This window comes from Babylonia areolata, chromosome 22, assembly GCF_041734735.1.
Source record: "Babylonia areolata isolate BAREFJ2019XMU chromosome 22, ASM4173473v1, whole genome shotgun sequence".
Lineage (NCBI taxonomy): Eukaryota > Metazoa > Mollusca > Gastropoda > Neogastropoda > Buccinidae > Babylonia > Babylonia areolata.
Window position 1 is genome coordinate 23,054,325 of NC_134897.1, and position 20,010 is coordinate 23,074,334.

The 20,010-nt window shown below is 44.4% G+C and overlaps 1 protein-coding gene across 1 annotated transcript; it reads left to right on the forward strand.

Annotated features, from left to right (window-relative positions):
• Window positions 1–7,769: 7,769 nt before the first annotated feature.
• On the forward strand, window positions 7,770–20,010 carry LOC143297417 (uncharacterized). Its single transcript, XM_076609762.1, has 9 exons — window positions 7,770–7,950; window positions 8,510–8,648; window positions 9,335–10,758; window positions 12,909–12,988; window positions 13,415–13,532; window positions 14,713–14,981; window positions 15,887–16,096; window positions 16,969–17,106; window positions 18,858–20,010. Exons 1-9 carry the CDS (start codon window positions 7,942–7,944, stop codon window positions 19,030–19,032), a joined length of 2,562 nt encoding a protein of 853 aa, XP_076465877.1. The 5' UTR covers window positions 7,770–7,941; the 3' UTR covers window positions 19,033–20,010.

Consider the following 20,010-nt stretch of genomic DNA (forward strand, 5'->3'; position numbering starts at 1 on the left):
AAGCAAATGGCAACAATATTTTTTAGCGGAGATATATTTAACCTTAATTTACAACTTTCCATCACCTTCAAAAGTTCATAATGCTCACACACACACACACACACACACACACACACACACACACACACACACACAGACTGCCATTGAAAAATTCTTAGCGCACATATCTTCTCATTTTCGCTTCACATATCAGCAGATATAACTCAATGACTTGTTTACGTTTAATAAGAACAGGCGACACTACTGTACATATAAATGTATCATCAGTCTCAGTGGTGTGTTGACGGCTTCAAAAAAACTGATGGCTGACTTGAGTCAGTCGTTGAAATAGCGTGTTGCATAACTACTGATTCTAAATTATGGCAGAGTGTACGTCGATTAGTGTGTGTGCCGTACGAAGGAGATCGAGATACTATATACAACTGATCATGCAACTGATCTAGAGAACAAATTTTAGAACTGCACCGGCCTTCCTGCCTTTGAAATGATAAAACCTGGGTCAACGACCTATAGACCTATATCTACACGAGACAAAATATCATATCATATATAGTTATGCCGTGAACACACACACACACACACACACACACACACACACACACACACACACACACACACACACACACACTTCCCGACCCCTTATCGTAAACTGTGGTAAACTTTGTTGGAGATAAAAACGGGTTAAGAAAAAAAAAGCTAAAAAAAAAAGCTAAAAAAAAAAAAAAAAAAAAAAAAAAAATGAAGAAAGCATAAAGCGCAGGACCCCCACCCCACCCCCTCCGGGGGAAAAAAAGAAAGAAAAAAAAAAAGGGGGGGGGGGGGGGGGGGGGGTGAAGAAAAGGAAACAATACAATAGGAAACGAATAAACAAATCCTTGTGTGAAACCAAGACAGTCAGCTTTTTCTATTTCATCATCACTCTCGAATCCATCGTGTGTCAGTAGTATGTATATGTGCTTGCGTGCGTGCATGTGTGTGTGTGTGTGTGTGTGTGTGAGTAGTGTGTGTGTGAGGGGATGCGTGCGTGCATGCGTGTGTATGTGTGATCATAATAATTACGATCCAGTTATCCGACCTATTGCATATTCATGTTATATTCTGAAAGATGTCTTAGTAACCATGTGTTACTGTACCAGAACTTATATCTTTATGAACAGGTTCTTTACCTGTGATATAATTTTCGTTTTTTTAAGTTTCAAAAATCATCATCAACATCATCATCTTTTTTTCAGAGGAAAAAACAAACAGACAGACAGACAGACAGAGATACAGACAGAGATCATCCACGACAACATTCGAAATATTTCAACACCATTCCTCCAACAGATCTTCCCCGTCAACTTCCAGGTAGAGGAGAGGAGACGCGCGCACTGCTTGACACTTTCGTTATGGCGTGTGGGATGCCCGGGAAATTTTTATGACGTATAGCAGCGAAACAAATAAACGTCATCGTGCCACAGTGGGCGGCGGTCAATAGGGGTGTGTGTGTGTGTGTGTGTGTGTCCGTGTTGGTGTCGGTGATCGACCTTTTACCTGTTATGATGCGTGTGTGGTCATCTGTGTCATTGTTGTTTTTCTCCCCAGCGATATTCCAGTTGTTGAAAAGGTGTGGTTGAGTTTATTCGTTCTGTGTGTGTCTGTGTGTGTGATGGGGGTGAGGCGGGGGGGTTGAGGGGGAATGTGTGTGTGTGTGTGTGTGTGTGTGTGTGTGGGTGTGTGCGCGCGCGCGTCTGACTGGCTGTCACGGTGTGTATCTCGACATCATGCTGTCTGATCTCTTTTTTTCTTCGGTCTCCCACGTTCTTTCTTTCCATGTGCAGCTCTCATTGTGCCTGTCTTTATACATCTCTCTCTCTGTCTCCCTCTCTCGATCTCTCTCTCTCTCCCTCCCTCCCTGATTTTCGCTTCTTCTATTTTTCTTTTCTTTTTTCTTTCTTTCTTTCTTTTTTTTCTTTCACAAAAGAAGACATTAGATTTATTAGTGTCGTTCTCGCTGCATTCGTTTGTTTACGTTACTCAGTGTGTTGACCTCCTTACAGCGACAGGCTAGAGGCGTTGCACATAAAACTGATTCGGGGTTAAACACCATCACTACGTACCCCTCCCCCCCCCCCCCCACCCCCTCCCTCTTTCTCTGTCGTCTCCCTACCCCCACCCACCCTGCACCCCCTCCCCATTGACACTGACCCAACATCTCGAAGGTGACCGGTTTACGAGCAATAGAGAATTGGCGCAAGATGGATACCTGCGCATTAAGTACAATGGCTGGGTGGTATGTGTCGGGAGTGGTTTTTTGATGTCTTGGACATCGTAAACATCACTGCAACACTCCCATTCACCGAGTTTGGTCTACTGACCTGTAACTACATGATAATATATGGCTTGCAATGACTGGAGCAATATTTTTTAATAAGAAATATGGGAGAAGAGAGAGAGAGAGAGAGAGAGAGAGAGAGAAGACAAGACAAGACAAGACAAGACAAGACAAATTCTTTATTATCGAGGATAATAGATAAGCACTGGCGCGCTTTTTTTTTTCATCCAGTCCCCGCCCTGAAAGAGTGTATACACTACACAAAACTACATTATATATGTCATTGCATGCACTACACAATGCTACTTAAAGTCATAGAATACGAATACTATACTACATAAAGGTATAAGCATGGTAAAAATAACTCACACACACACACACACACACACACACACACACACACACACACACACACACGAAGCACAAGAGAGGGAGAGAGAGAGAGAGAGAGAGAGAGAGAGAGAGGCAGGCAGGCAGGCAGGCAGACAGACAGACAGACAAACAACAGAACCAGAGAGACAGACAGACAGAAAGAAGCAGAGGGATGCACTCTCTGACATTTGAGAAATGGGGGAGGAGAGGGTTGGGCAGTTTGGACTGAAACACCGTTGGAAATAAAAGAAGGGATGGGTGCCTTCCCCGATAAATAATTTTTATCTGTTTCCAGGTTAACGCCCAACGGTTCCGTAACTCCAGGTTTCTTGTTCACACTATACTTTGCGATAGAAAAAAAGAGAGAGAGAGAGAGAGAGAAAAAAAAAGAAGTCGTAAGCCCTACTTTCGGAGACGTTTGTGTCAAAACTAATAAACTGACTCTTCGCGACCGAAGTCTTGATGTTCATACTGGAATGTATATCTGTGGCACAATCTTCCACAATACCAAAACTAAACGTGAATGGCCCTGATAGATGATGCAATCATGAAGCAGTCTTAATCGAAATTCACGCGATAAAGAATTGCAAACACATGCCACGTAACAAGTGTGCGAAGGCCTGTGTGCATCTTGAGAATGGGCGAAAGATTTACCCACACGTGGAAGCACATGTACATGAGATTTGTAGAACAAGAAGGAGAACAAATCTGTGTGATGTTATGTAACCTTTAATATTGATCGAAGCCTTTTTGCCCCAGTGATCAGAGTGATACTGACATTTCTAAGCTTGACCGTCCATGATAACTTTATAAACTCGTGTGTGTGTGTGTGTGTGTGTGTGTGTGTGTGTGTGTGTGTGTGTGTGTGTGTCTGTGTGTGTGTCTGTGTGTCTGTGTGTCTGTGTGTGCGTGCGCTCGGAGTGACTGCTTGCTTGCTTGTTAAAACTGAACAACATGAAATAAAACAATTCAGAAAGAACAACAGTAAACACAAGTGAAATAAAGTGAAATAAATGCAGCCAAGTAAACAAAAAGCTGGGCAGGCCTAAGTACAACAAGAAATGTTAGAAAACGAAATATCAAAAATAGAAATCATCAACCGACATAATGAAACCTTGGTAGTTTTCACTGAATTTACGATGTATTTAGAAGAAAATTTAAAGCATAGTAAGTCAGTGAAATGCATCATCTGCCTGATATGAACAATAGTTATTTTCAACAAGAACTGGCTTTCACCTTGAACTCCGACTTTGAAAGACTTTGTAATGATTTGATGTCATATATAAAAAAAGAATTTTGTGGGCGATCAAGGCCTAAGCAGCGCGCTTATATGCAAGTCAGGTATCTGCTTCCTTGTTTGAAACTGAAACCGAAACTTGGAACTTTCTTCATCAGTTGTTTTTTTTTCCCACCGACTGCTGCATATGCTGATTGTGTGGACAAACAATACTAAAACACACGAGAAGCATGCAGGTTTAAGAAATCTTCCTGTTATTGTTGTACTGTTGTGTGTGACGTTTGAAACGTGAAGTGTTCGGTTTGCACGCGCAAATTGTAGATATGAGTCTTTTTAAGGGAAGGTAGGAATGTGTGCGTAAACTGTATTGGGGTGGGCCCAGTGCGGGCTTTGCGCTGGTGCTTGTGACGATGTTTCTTTAGTCTCCTCCTCCTCCTCCTTCTTCTAAATCACACGAATAACTTGTTGATGGATATGTCATTGTTGATACATGCTGGGTATCACATTTCCATAATCCACCAAACGCTGGGAGCTCAGACACTTTCAAGTCTGCATATAATCCTGTTGACATCAGTGGGTTTGACTTTAGCAAATTTGTATGGATATTACATGTGCACAAACGGCTTTTTTCCACATTCCCCCCCCCCCCCCCCCCACACACACACACACCCTCCCCACTCCTCTGTGACTGACGGAGTGAACGTCCACGCCTTGTTGTGAACAGTACTCATTTCGTCTGGAGGGAATCATTGTTGTCTGGTTCGGGTTGTTTAAGTACAATTGAGGCATGTTTATGATGTCACAAATGGGGGACAGAGAGAGAGAGAGAGAGAGAGAGAGAGAGGGGAAGGGAGATTGACTGTTGAACGGAAAAGGGGGAGGGGGAGTGTGCAGTTATGTAGAAGACAACAATTCGCCCAGCTTTTATGGCAAATGAGCTCAAGAGAGAGACAGAACAGGGGGCGTATGATGAGGGGTGGAAGGGGGTGGAGGCAGGGGAAGTGTGACAGTTTTCACTGAAGGTCAAACATTCCACCACGATCCGGAATCAACTGGACACTAACGTAAGCTTACAGGAATTTATTTCAGGTCAATATCCTCACCAAACAACCAATCATGTTCCTGCTCGGGAAGACAAGGAAAGGACTGAGGGGTGTGGAAGCGGGGATGGAGGAGAGGAGGGGGGGGGGGGTGAGGGGGATAACGACCCAGCCCACCCAGACGCAATCAATGTTCTGTCCGGTGTTTTTAAATACCTCCCCCCCCCCCCCCCCCCCCGCTGAGCTGGGCTGGTCTGACCATCTCCCTAACAAACAACAAACTAGTCACCCGCTTTTAAATGTCATCGTCACCAGCAACACCATTGCGATCGGCTGTCACAGGAAGACAGGTTGATGAAGACGTGGAACCGAAACTCGGCTGGAGTCCCGTCAGATTGATCGCCCAATAAATCTTGTTTTATCTTTTCTGGAAACAATGTTTACGGTTTCATAGTTTGTCTGGATCAGTTCATTGAAGAATCGAACAAATGGCTGGTTTCTTGAGGGCTTTCTGGTGGACGGGAAGGAAGTTGGGAGTGGCAGACTATACGTATAGGTGTTCTGACAGAAAGTTGGGTGTTTGGAATAATTAATTTTCTCAATTTAAAAAAAAAAAATCTCCTTTCTCTCTGGCCTTGCCAGTTTCAGTCTGAATTTCTTTCTTTCTCCTCCACCTAAACGTCTCTGTCTCTGTCGCTGTCGCTGTCTGTCTGTCTCTCTCTCTACTTCCCTCTCAGAATATAGGGTACATGGAACTTATGAAAGGAGAAACTGTGTAGTCAAATTCATCTGCTCCCACACACTATTGGGCGTGAAAAATATGCAGTGTTGAATGGAAGAAAGAGACAAATACAGAGTGTGGTGGTGGTGGTAGTAGTAGTAGTAGTAGTAGTAGTAGCAGGAGTAGTAGTAGTAGTAGTAGTAGCTGTAGCAGTGGTGACAGTACTTTTTGTAGTAGTAAGCCCATGAGAAAATTTAATCGGAAGACACGGGAGGAATACTGAACGGAAGAAAGCGAGTAATGCACACACCCCCTCCCACCACCCCACTAAGAGGGAGAGAGAGAGAGAAAAGGAGGAGAGGGGGGATGGGGGGGGGGGGGGATGGGGACGGTTTATTCAAAAAAAGGCCATGGCACCTCATGAAGGGGTGGTGTGTAAAGGTATTTGAAAAAAACAAAAAACAACAACAACAACAACAACAAAACAAAAATGAAACAAGACATACATTATATGATACAACAGAACAGAGCAATAGAACAGAAAATGGCGAAAGCGTATAATATGTTATGTGACTTGGATGCGAGGCGCAACTTGCGATAAACTGGGTAACAAAAGTGAGAGTTAAACTGTATGAATTTGAAACTGGATTTGTTTGGCTGAACCAAAAAGTGGGGGTATCACAGGATTTATTCGTTGTCTCCGTACCAATCTAGGTAACTGTAAATGGCAAGAATGGAACGCTCATATTTGATTTGATTTGATATTGATACTTATATAGCGCCTATCCTCGGTCGAAGACCAAGCTGTAAGTGCTTAACAAACTGGGGATCATTTACACAACAAGCTGCCTACCTGGGTAAAGCCCACTGACGGCTGCCATTGGGCGCTCATCATTTGTTTCCTGTGTCATTCAGAGTTCAGGCACACACACATACACACTCAGACAGACACGTAAGATTTTACGTGAATGACCGTTTTTGTCTATTTACCCCGCCATGTAGGTAGCCATATTCCGTTTTCGGGGGTGTTCATGCTGGGTATGTTCTTGTTTCCATGACCCACCGAACGCTGACACTGACTACAGGATCTTTAACGTGCGTGGTATACACACGAAAGGGGTTTAAGCACAAGTAGGTCTGCACATAATCATGTTGACCTGGGAGATCGGAAAAATTCTCCACCTTTTACCCACCATGCGCCGTTACCGAGATTCGAACGCAGGACCCTCAGATTGAAAGTCCAACGCTTTGACCACTCAGCTATTGCAAGAAAGTGATAACGTTTATGTATAATTATATAATCAGATCAATTGTTTGCTTTGTGTCCCGGCACCTTATTTATCAATGACTTTGCCCAAACATTTAAAATGTGTCTTGACATGGTTCAGGTTTGGGCTATCAGATATCGCTATTCATCATTTCCATTACAGACAGCATAATGATCATGATCTTACCTGTCAATATGCAAAAATTTAGAAGAAAACGAATTACACTTTATTATGTTTTGTCGTCCAAAGTTAAGTGACATTAGGTACAATTCAATTCCCCGTATATTTTACTATAAGCCTTCTTTGTATGAATTAATTTTGCTCACGACGTCATGTTGAGAAGGAGAAGTCAAACAGTTTGCAACTTATTTATACGAAGCCTTTAGAATTCGGTCACTACGTTGTACCTTTTAAAAAAAATGTTCTGTTGTTCTGTTCTATTGAGAGACAGAGAGAGAGAGAGAGAGAGGGTAGTAGTACAGTGGTAGCAGCAGTAGTAGTAGTAGTAGTAGTGTTTTGTAATGGTAGGCCCATGAGAGATTGGAAGACATGGGAAGGTTGACCACGGCGTTGAATGGAAGCCAAGAATCAACCAATCAACGTCATTTTCCAACAATAGTAGGCGGAGTCAAAGTGGTGGAAAGGACATAAAATCATGTAAATTATAACCCCTCCCTCCCATAAGCATATAACAGTTTCTGGAAACCAAACAACCAGCCTACCACCCCTGTATGAATCTGACTTAGACTCATCCACATAGAAACCGAAAGTATAAAAAGGTGAACTGACCACATAATCACCAGAACTTTTCGAGTGAGACAAAGGTGGCAGGAACTGGACTATTCGAAGAGAAAAGAGGGAGTGTGTATGTTTAGAGCTTTTCTGTAACTCGGTGGAAAAAAAGTTGTTTTTTTCAAACAACTTTTTGCTTCTGAGCAGCAATTTGCGCATTATAGTAACTGGCAGGACGTCAATAGTCTGAAGTTGCCATGAAACTGGTAAGCTGGGGAAAAATATCTGGTTTTAATACCAAAAAAAAAAAAAAAGTTTTATAGATATGTCGTTCTCTTGAAAATCAGTCAAATGAAAATAAGCAAAGTGTTTAATTTCGTGTGTGTGTGTGTGTGTGTGTGTGTGTGTGTGTGTTGAATGGGCGGGCAGAAAGCGTGCACGAAATATCGACTTATTTGTTGTGTAGTTTTATGTGTTCACGTTTTATCTCATCGTCTTATATTTTTTAAAGTGAAGAGACTAAAAATTATTTCAGGCCTTTTTTGATGTTGTATTTCTATAACCTAACTTCTCCGTATAGACAATGTGAAAAAAAAAAAAAAAGGATATCGTAAAAAATGACGTGACTTACTGCCCTAAAAACAGTCAAGGTGGCTTTTTCAACAAATCTAAACAACATAGGTCTATATGTACGACAATCGTATTTATCATGACAACAAATTGTGTGCCCCCGCCACCCCTCCACACACACACACTCTCTCTCTCTCTTTTTTCTTTCGTCCCCCCCCCCCCCCCCCCCCCATTTTTTTCTTTTTCTTTTTCCAGTTTACAGCGTTGAGTGCTGTGCTGTGGGTGCCAGTGACGTCACAAGTGTTCGGTCAACGCGGCAGTGATGATTTTCCCACAGGATTTGGCTCTTCCTTCTCCCTCCCCCAGTCGGGCGCACAGCTTCCTTCGCCTTCCGGTAATTTCCGGAATCGTCCAAATGAGTTCGTCCGTGTCTGTGACTGTTCGTTTGTGTATCTGTCTGTCAGGATGGTTGTTTTGTTTAATAATTTTTGTGTCCCCTCTTAGTTTGTAGGGCAGCTACTCCATCTCCACGCCTGTCTGGCTCCTGTGCTGAGAGTCTAATATGAGATACGCTTTTGTGTTTCGGACTGATAAGCGTGCAACATTGCGACGGTGTCGTATTTATTGGTTCTGTCGCCAATTGGCGTCTGCCTCTGGTGTGTGTGTGTGTGTGTGTGTGTGTGTGTGTGTGTGTGTGTGTGTGTGTGTGTGTGTGTGTGCGCGCGCGCGCACGCGCGACTGAGAGATTTTGTGTATAGTAGATTGGTTGTTACATATCTTTCTCAGTTTTTCGGCTGACGTGAGCGCGAAAAATAATGTTGCTTGTGATTTTTAGACACGTACATATGCAGGCAAGTAGTCCTGCGCACACGCTTACCTGCGTGTATGCGCGCGCGCTTTTTTAATGTGTCCAGGCATTAACTCTGAGGGACCACACACACACACACACACACACACACACACACACACAGAGGGTGAAAGGTATATATATATATATATAGAGAGAGAGAGAGAGAGAGAGAGAGATGCGGCATACACACGAAAGTGTGCACTGAACACATTGTTTCATCTCCAATTCAGTGTTCCTGCCCGGACAGTCATTCGGTTCCAGTAGACCGGACACCCTCCCCCCTTTTCCGCAACCCCAGCAGCCACAGAAGGACAACGGGCAGCAGAAGAAACACACCTACGCCGATGGTACCCAGGGTGACGACTACCCCAGCCATATGGCCGCCAAAGAAGCCGCTCAGCAGCAGCAGCAGCAGCAACAATTAGGGGCCGGATTCCCAAACACGGGTCAACAACACCTGCCCGTCCCCCAGAATCCTCCCACCCAGAAGACACACACCTACAATGATGGCACGAGTGGAATGGACTACCCGACCAGGATGGCTCAGAAGCAAGCTCAGCAGCAGCAACAACAACAGCAGCATCCTTTCTCTGTTGCTCAGTCGCTGAACTCGCAGCTGTCTGCTGGCGCGAGAGAAAGGAACGCTGTAGTGAACAACAAAAACCCTGGCAAGGTCCCACACACATATCCCGATGGCACAAAAGGGCATGACTACCCTTCCATAAAGAAAAAACAACAACAGCAGCATCCTTTCTCCGTAGCTCAGTCGCTAAACTCGCAGCTGTCTCCTGGCGCGCGAGAGAGAAACGCTGTAGTGAACACCAAGAACCCGGGCAAAGTTCCACACACATATCCTGATGGTACAAAAGGGCATGACTACCCTTCCATAAAGAAAAAACAACAACAGCAGCAGCAACAACAACCACAACAACCCCCTGTGGCTCAGTTTGGAGGACATTTCCCGGCTCAGTTTTCAAACCTTCCTTCTGGAAGTAATGTTAAGACAAACCCGAACCAAGTTCAGCACACTTACAAGGATGGAACAACTGGTGGAGACTACCCAACCAAAATGGCTGCGCTGCAACGCCAACGCCAGCAGCAACAACCACCACCTAATACTCAGCTAGAAGCAGGCTTCTCTGCTCAGTTCCAGTTCCCACAGGCCAGCAGTGGTGTCCAAAACAACCCAGACCAGGTTCAGCACACGTATGCAAGTGGAGCCACCGGTGAAGACTATCCTACCAAAATGGCTGCCCAGCAAAAGCTACAACAACAACAACAACAACAATCCACTGCCCAGTTTGGAACTGGTTTTCCTGTTCCGGCCCCCAGAAATCAGAACCAAGTTCTCCACACTTACAAAGATGGAACGACAGGCGGCAATTATCCCGCCCATATGGCTGCTCAGAAACAACAGCAGCAGCAGCAGCAGCAGCAACCAGCTGTCCAGTTTGGAAACGATTTCCCAGCTCAATTCCAAACACTTAAGGTGGGGAACGGTGTTCAGAAAAGCCCCACCCAGCAAGGTCAGCACGTGTATGATGATGGAACGACTGGTGGAGACTACCCTTCTTTTAAGGCCGCGCGAAAACAACAGGGCAAACCTGCTGGGCTGACCGGAGCAGCATTTCCATCCGCACCTCGGCAGTTTTCGGTAAATGTTACCATTGGCGTCACGGTTCTTTTGTTTGTTTGTTCGTGGGTTTGTTTCGTTGTTGTTGTCTATTCAGACCGCCCCCCCCCCCTCCCCTTTTTTTGGTATTGTTTTTGTTTTGCTTTTATCTGTTATGCTGGTTTTTTGTTTTTTTTTTTTGTTTTTTTTTTTGGTTAATGTCTTTTTCTCTTTTTTTGTTTTGGTTTGTTTTTATCTGCTTCTGTTTGTGTTTCGCTTGCTTTCTTGCTATGTTTGTAGAAAACATTGTCATGTTGCGTTTAATCATGTAACTCGGTGTGTTCATTTGACATATCTATTTATGTACATGCATCGTAGATTTGTTTTCGACTTACGATGATAATGATTATGATGATAATAACATGACTTTCACTGTGTTGCTATCTTACGTATATTCCGCATGTTCTTAGCGCATACGAATATACTACTACTACTGCTACTACTACTACTACAAATGCCATTATTATTTATTTATCTATAAGTTATTTATGTTACCCAAATTATGATGATGTCTTACACCCCGCCGCGGTCTCAAGTAAATTCTGTGCGCTCTGTTCGCATACAAACTAATAAGGGAAAACACACACACACACACACACACACACACACACACACACACACACACACAAATAATTGGTCTGACTTTGAACAAATAGTTTTCACGCCAGTACAAAACGTATGAATTGATAGGATTGGTGTATAGCGCAGTGTCTGTGGCAGAGAATTCCACGAGGTTTGCAGGCACTAAAAACGGGTTAAAAAAAAAAAAAAAAAATCTTTCTCCGGACATGTGGCTGCGTTCTTGATGCTGAGTACACGGTCAGCTTGACAATATTTAACTCACTCAGTACGGCCAGTCCTCTCTTCTCCTCTACACAGACCCCTCGGATGTCCAGTGGGTGTCTGAATGACCCAACCTTTAGCTTCCGTCGTCAGAATTGTGGTATTCTTTGTCAACATTCACGTCTTCGGTATAAAAGCCTTCCGCTTGCAATATTTTGATGATGGTAATTAGGGTGAAACGCTGTTAACGTCGTCTCTTTCGCCGTTCGTATGGAGAGAGTTAATGAGTAGAACACAGATGATGTTGGGGAGTGTGTGCAAATATGTAGGCCTACACATACCACCCGTTGTTTTTTCAAGATCGGATGCCACACGTTTCACCTTCGCGCGTTTCGCTGACGCTTTGTTCTCCAACACCGGACTCCTCCTTCACGTCATCGTGGCAGCTAGCAGAATCGTTTTGCTGACTGATTAATATTCGCTTCGCCCGGCCGACGCACCTTCGTTGGTTTCGCCAACAGGTGACGTCATGCTCATGTTTCCTTTTAGGAAATCTTTTTGCCAGCTTCCATCTCTGAAACAGAATCAGGCCATGACTGGAAATTTATTAAAACAACTACAAAAAAAAAACAAAAAAAAACAACCCAACAAACAAACAAAAAACCCCCAAACAAACAAACAAACAAAACGGACAAAAGACTGATGGAACTGCTGGACGCATGCTCGTAATGCACAGTTTAACGGGGTATAAATGCCATAAAAAAAACACCCAAAACCAACTCAAATCAAAAGGGATCTTGGTGTTTACAGTACTGTGCACTAAGCGTAGGCGAATAGAACCACTTGACAGTCCGTAGACGAAACGTGTGCACCGTCAAGATCAGTGATGGCATCTGAAAAAAAAGGAAAAAAAAAAAAAAAAAGAAGAAAAAGAAACAAATCCCACACATTTGAAAAATGCAAAACGTGAGTGTACGCGAATATTTCTGTGTGTGCGTGCGCGCGCGCGCGCGCGTGTGTGTGTGTGTGTGTGTGTGTGTGTGTGCCTGCCTGCCTGCCTTCTTGCCTGCCTACATGCGTGTGTCAGTAGGATCTCAGTAAGATCATGCTATTAATTCTTCCACCGTAAAGAGTTTATGCTTCGCATTTCAGCACAACGAAACGCTGGCGTTGGGGAAAGAAATAATCATAAGTGTGCAGTGTGTGGGACCAACATCTGCGCCTGTAGGTAGGACTGTTGATGACATACATTGTTTTGATTATCGTCAACGTGTGTGATAGTCGCGAATGCTGCTGATGTTGTGTGAGATGAAACTCCATAAACTGATCACGGTGCTATGGTTTCCCAGGCTCCTGCACCCACGAACGCTGCCTCGCACCTTCCGCCGCAGTTTGCATCTTCCAAGAACTCCCTTGGCAGCAGCTTCAGGTAAGGTTATCATGAATGGTCACGATGCTGAGTGCCTTTGAATTCAGACCATGCAACGGTGTTTACTATTAGGTTTTTTTTCTTCTCAGTTTCAAGCAAGTTTTATGCATTGGTGGATACTACCAAGAAGCAAACAAAAGCCAAATTAGGAAGGAAAAAAGAAAAGAAAAAAAAAGTCATCACCTCAACCCATATCTTTGTCTCTCCCTCCTCTCTCCTTTCCCCCCTCTTAGTTTCTTTGTCTCTATCCTCCTCCTCCTTTCTCTCTGTCTCTGTCTCTCACACAGACACACACACAGACGTTTAGAGACAGGCAGGCAGAGAAAAACTCAGACGCCGAGACATAGAGAGAAAGACAGATGAGCATAATCGAGGGGTGATAAAGTGCATGTCCTTTTTTTTGTATCTCCGCTTGGCTGGAGACAGGCAGGTGATTCCAGCCAGCAGTGGACAGAAGAACCCCGGATCCTTCCCCCAGACCCGTGCTCAGGTGGGCAGCAGCGGTCCCTTCTTCACAGCACCTGGACTGCCCAAGGGTTCACAGGTAGGTAGTGAAGACCCATGCATGCCCCTGCATGTCAGCTTCTTTCTTTTTGTTTTCTTCTCTTCTGCATTTTCTGCACACCAGGAGTAAGGTGCCACAATGGTTAAGATGCTCAGCTGCCAATACAGAGAGTCCGTGAGGGCGCGTGTTCAAATCCCGCTTTCGCCCTTTCTCCCAAGTTTGACTGGAAAATCAAACTGCATTTAGTCTTTAAGGATGGGATGATAAACCGAGGTCCTGTGTGCAGCACGTACTTGGCGCAGTGAAAAAGAACCCATGGCAACGAGAGTGTTGTCTTCTGGCAAAATTATGTAAAAATAAATCCATTCTGATTGGTACACAAGTTATAATACAAGAATGCACTCAAGGCCTGACAAGTGCGTTGGGTTGTGCTGCTGGTCAGGCATCTGCTTAGGAGATGTGGTGTGGCGTATACGGATTTGTCAGAACGCAGTGACGCCTCCTTGAGAAACTGAAACTGAATCTTATGCACCTATATCATGCTAGCTGAAAGTTATCACGACTGCTGGTGTGAACATGGGCGTATTCAAATACTATGATTACCATGATATTTTGCACTTGTTTTGGATTGATTTCAGGAAAGGAGGAGTAAGATCTGAAGGATATTTGCTGCATGTTGTGGGGGCTGATACTTAGTGGAGAAGGGTGAGGGGCTTTGGGGGGCTAAAATAGAAAAAAAAAGGCCTCAAGTACCGCAGCTTCGTTCGACAAAGGACGTATAATCGTAGCCAACACAGTCTTTCCTTTCCATTCGATGCTGGCAATATTTTCATATTTTCTAATCCTATATTTTAAAGTGACATTCCAGTGTGTATTTTGTATTTTGTGGTAATACGGAGACAGTATCTGCAGAGAGATGTAGTCTAACAGTAACAGTCCAGTTGATTCTATTTTGTCGTCAGATGGGGTAGCTTGCATCATTTAAATTAGGTCCAACTAGCAATTAAAAAGCAAAAAAAAACAACCCCCCCAACCCCCCCCCCACAAAACATAACAACAACAAAAAAACAAAAACAAAACGTGTGTGTGTGTGTGTGTGTGTGTGTGTGTGTGTTAATTTGCGAGAGGTTTGTGTTTCGCTTGAATGTGATACTGAGTAACATCACAACAAAAAAGATTATTGAACATGCGTTAAACTAAAGATTCATTTATCCTGCAGACTCCACAAGGAGGCAGTGCAGGTTCAGGACAACACACCTACTCTGATGGTACCACGGGTGATGACTACCCCTCGTTTAAGGCAAAGCAGGCGGCTGCTGCGAGCTCCCCACCCAAAACCGGCTTCGGACCAGTTGTTTCTGGTACACTCGGCACAGGAAGTTCCTTTCTGCCATCTTCCCAGGGTGCACCTCTGGGAGCCCAGTGCTTCCGCCGTCAAGATCTGGCGGCCAGTTATAAACTGTCTGATGCGGACAGTGACTACCCCACGTGAGTTTGTGTGTGTGTGTGTGTGTGTGTGTGTGTGTGTGTGTGTGTTTTGTCTATGGAATTTGTGGGAATTATGGCTACGAACAAGACAGCAAGAGAAGTGTTGTCAGTTGTAATCTTTTGAACGAAAGGTAATTATTAGGTGTTAGAATACGACTCTGTAGTGTCTTCGTTTGGTGGACTTTGCCTTCAGCATCTCCCACCACCGTCTCTTTCACTGTCTTTCTCCCAGTCTGTCTGTCTGTCTGTCTCTCTCCCTCTCTCTCCAGTTTGATAACATTCAGGTTGAGGGTAAGCGAGTTAAAAAACAACAACAACAAACCCTGTAAGCAGTGGTTTCATAATGAATACTTAAATGACACTATCTGCCCAGCATGCAGAAACGATAACGAAATTCAAGAACACTTTCTATTCCACTGTGTCGCTTATGCAGATAAACGCAATCTTTGCAATGCAATAAATTATTCCTTGTACCACCCTGGTACAAATAATGTTTCTAATCTATGTCGAACAACAACGAAACTGACATTATAAATCTTGCTAAATACATTGCAGAAGCAATGCGCATTAGAAAAAAACATTTCTGAACAACGTGTTTGTTGATGTTAAGATGATCCAGTTTATATTTGGCAGCGTGCGCTAGCGCGACCGCGTGTGTGTGTGTTGAGCATGCGCGATGGGCGTGCCAACTTATGTAATGTTTAAGAGTTTGAGCTCTGCTGATATTTTTGTTGAATGAAATGATTACTCCCCTTGTCTACTGGGCTTTACTACTAAAATGGACAATAAAATATGTCAGTGTCAGTTTTATAGTCTGATATCACTGCTGATATCAGCTGCTTTCACAGTCGAAAAATTACGCGCAAACGATTAAAAAAAAAAGTTTTTATCTTTTGACACTAAAGGGATGCCATCATGTCAGAACTACGGTCCAACCCTCATCTGGGTCCTATGGTCGGCTATGAGAGTCTTCCAGAGACAAAAGGCACCTCCCCATTCACCAGTTTTGGAGAGTCACTAAGCCTGCCATCTACCTTCTCTTTTGACTTCTCGGGTCCAGCGAAGAAGAACACATTGTCAAACGTGAAATACTTTCCTGCCAACTTCGATAAGAAGTAAGTACGTTGAGTGTGTTATTTCGCGGCGTGCGCGTGTGTGTGCATGTGTGTGGTCCTCTGTGTGTGTGTGTGTGTGTGTGTGTGTGTGCAGATTTGCTTGCGTGCGTTTGTTCCGTTTACGACTTTCACGCTGTTCTCTTTGCCCCTCCTCCTCCTCCCTCTTCCCCTTCCACCTCTTTCTCCTCTACACACATGATTATACCAACACATACCAATGCTAACTGACTATCCCAATTCATCCATTCCTCCAATCGTGTGATAACGTAAAATCGTACCTACATACCAATGCCAGTTCCTCCATTCCTCAAATTGGGTGGTGATTGCAAAATGGTACATGTAAGACAATTTACAGCTGCTCATTATGTCTGTCTCGTGCCATTCTGTGTTGTGCTTCATGTTCATGGTTGCCTCTGCCCATAATTTGTATTTTGTATTTGTATTTCTTTTTATCACAACAGATTTCTATGTGTGAAATTCGGGCTGCTCTCCTCAGGGAGAGCGCGTCGCTATACTACAGCGCCACCCATTTTTTGTATTTTTTCATGTGTGCAGTTTTATTCGTTTTTCCTATCGAAGTGGATTTTTCTGCAGAATTTTGCCAGGGACAACCCTTTTGTTTCCGTGGGTTCTTTTTACGTGCGCTATGTGCATGCTGCACACGGGACCTCGGTTTATCGTCTCATCCGAATGGCTAGCATCCAGACCACCACTCAAGGTCTAGTGGAGGGGGAGAAAATATCGGCGGCTGAGCCGTGATTCGAACCAGCGCGCTCAGATTCCCTCGCTTCCTAGGCGGACGCGTCACCTCTAGGCCATCACTCCAATTAACACGTTTCTTGAAACACACCCACCTCTGGTTCCCTCCCCAGCACCCTGGGCCAGGCGATGGCACCTGTGTACACTGCCTGCCCAGTCCAGACCTTCCCTCTCCGCTCCCTCACCGTGGACAACGAACGCTGCTTTGTGGTCAACTCTGGCTTCCAGGGCGTCAGCTTCGCCAAGTGCTCGTATGTATAGTCGTCTCCCTGTTTTTATAGGCGAGACTTTGCTCTGGGATATTTACAGTTTTAGTTTAGTTTCAGTTTCGGTTTCTCAAGGAGGCGTCGCTGGGTTCGGACAAATCCATAATACGCTAGTCTACACCACATCTGCTAGGCAGGTGCCTAATCAGCAGCATAACCCAACGCGCTTAATAAGGCCTCGAGTGCATGCTTATATATTTGTGTATCAGAGTGGATTTCTTCAACATAATTTTGCCAGAGGAAAACACTCTCGTTGCCATGGGTTCTTGTTCATTGCGGGAGGTGCGTGCCGCACACGGGACCTCGGTTTATCGTCTAATCCGACTGACTCGACTCTCAGTTTGATTTTCCAGTCAAACTTGGGAGAAAGGGTGAGAGCGGGTTCGAACCCACACCCTCACCTTATGGTCAAGTTAATACACGTGGACAAACCACTGCAGGTGCCGAGAAGGCCCGACGAGGATAACTTTCCCTGGAAAGCAAGAAAGTGGGGGAGGGAGGGGGGTGTTGGGTGGTGGGTGGGGGGAGGGGGGGTTGAGGGGGTGGGGGTGGGGCTGTCCTTACACTACACTGACACCACTGTCAACATGTTGAGATGGGCAGTGAAAATGATACAGTTGGGATGCTGGGTGCCCGTGATCCGATTTCACTAACAGTTTTGAGTGCCATCTCCGAGCCCGTTGGCGCTCGGCTGCCAACGTAATGCAGGTAAACTGCAGAGAAGAAGTTTTACGTGGTACATACACAGGGTGACAGACAAAGAAACTCCTGGTGAAGATTCCTGCTGAACTCATTACGATCGCGTTGTTATTTGTTGTTAACATCATCATAATCATCATCATCATCTTCACTATTCAAAACTGTTAAGGCTTTGCTAATATCATTATTGTGCTTTTTTTCATCATCATCATCATCATCATCATCATCGCCACTATTTAAAATTGGCAGACACACTACGATTTTGTTGTAATTTGCTGTCAACACCATCATCATTATAACTGGTTTTTTTTTGTTTTTTTTGTTTTTTTTCACTCCAGATCGTAAGCATTCGGACGTTACAGTTATTGTGCTAGTTTCTGATATCGTCGTCATCAATGTCATTGTAGCAGAGCGTAAAAGGGGCGCAATGGTCGGGTGGTCAAAGCGTTGGACTTTCAATCTGAGGGTCTCGGGTTCGAATCTAGGTAACGGCGCCTCAGTGGAGATTTTCCCGATCTCCCAGGTCAACATATGTGCAGAATTGCTCGTGCCTGAACCCCCTTAAGTGTCCATTATTTGTATTTGTATTTGTATTTCTTTTTTATCACAACAGATTTCTCTGTGTGAAATTCAGGCTGCTCTCTCCAGGGAGAGAGCGTCGCTATACTACAGCACCACCAATTTCTTTTGTACTTTTTCCTGCGTGCAGTTTTATTTGATTTTCCTGTGGAAGTGGATTTTTCAACAAGCCTTTTGTTGCCATGGGTTCTTTTACGTGCGCTAATTGCATGCTGCACACGGGACCTCGGTTTATCGTCTCATCCGAATGACTAGCGTCCAGACCACCACTCAAGGTCTAGTGGAAGGGGGAGAAAATATCGGCGGCTGAGCCGTGATTCGAACCAGCGCGCTCAGATTCTCTCGCTTCCTAGGCGGACGCGTTACCTCTAGGCCATCACACCACTCCATCATCATCATCATCATCATCATGAAGACCCTATAACAGCACTGACCAGCCAGCCTGTGTGTCCCAACAGACGTGATGACTGCAACCAGTGCACTGGAAGGGCGGGTGGACTCAGCCGCTGTGTGGAGCAGTACGGGTGGGTGACCGTCATGGTCTACTGCCCTCACTGGCAGCGGGGTCAGCGCGTCAAACACGTCAGGGTCTACCTGCCACAGAGCTGCTCCTGCAACCGCTACCTGTGCTAAGAACTAAGGGGGGGGGGGGGACGTGTCCCAGCCTTTTGGAACTCTCTTTGAAGTATCAGTATCAGTAGCTCAAGGAGTCGTCACTGCCTTCGGTCAAACCCATATACGCTACACCACATCTGCCAAGCAGATGCCTGACCAGTAGCGTAACCCAACGCGCTTATCAGTCAGGCCTTGAGAAAAAAAAAAAAAAGATAAAAAAATAATAGATAAATACATAAAAATATATAAAATACTAATACTACTACTACTACTAATTTTTATTTGGTGCAAAATCTTGAAGTCAACTCTAAGCGCGCGCGCACGCGTGCGCGCGCACACAAACACACACACACACACACAGAGACAACAATGACGATAAATAAGCAAATAAATGTAAAACATGCAGACATACCTTCACACATAGACACACACATGCATAACAGATATTCAACAAACATGCAGTTTCAAAGATATGAAATCACAATCAAATACACATAAACGTACATGAGCCCCAACACACACACACACACACACACACACACACACACACATTACCCTGCACCCCCACTCCCCCCGCTCCTCCACACACTCATTTCTAGAACAAAAAAAGAAAAAAAAGAACACACACACACACACACACACACACACACACACACACACACACACACAGAACTTTATTGCTTGAGCCGACATTGTTTTGACATATCCTGTTTTGCGTGGACAAAGAGAGATATTGTATTCTTAATTGTGTACTGACACTGTCGTTTTGTCTTCAGAGAAAGACGTGCCGGCTTCCCGCAGAGTCTTTGGCGTTTTTGTTGCCATCCCCTCTATGTAAATGTATGCTTTTAGATGTCTCTTTTGCTTCCCGCCAGGGTTAAACCCCCTTCTCTAGCTTTGCATCTGCTGATGTTTGGAAAAAAACAACAACAAAAAACAAAAACAAAAGAAAACAAACAAACAAAAAAAAAACAAAACAAAACAAAAAAAAAAAAA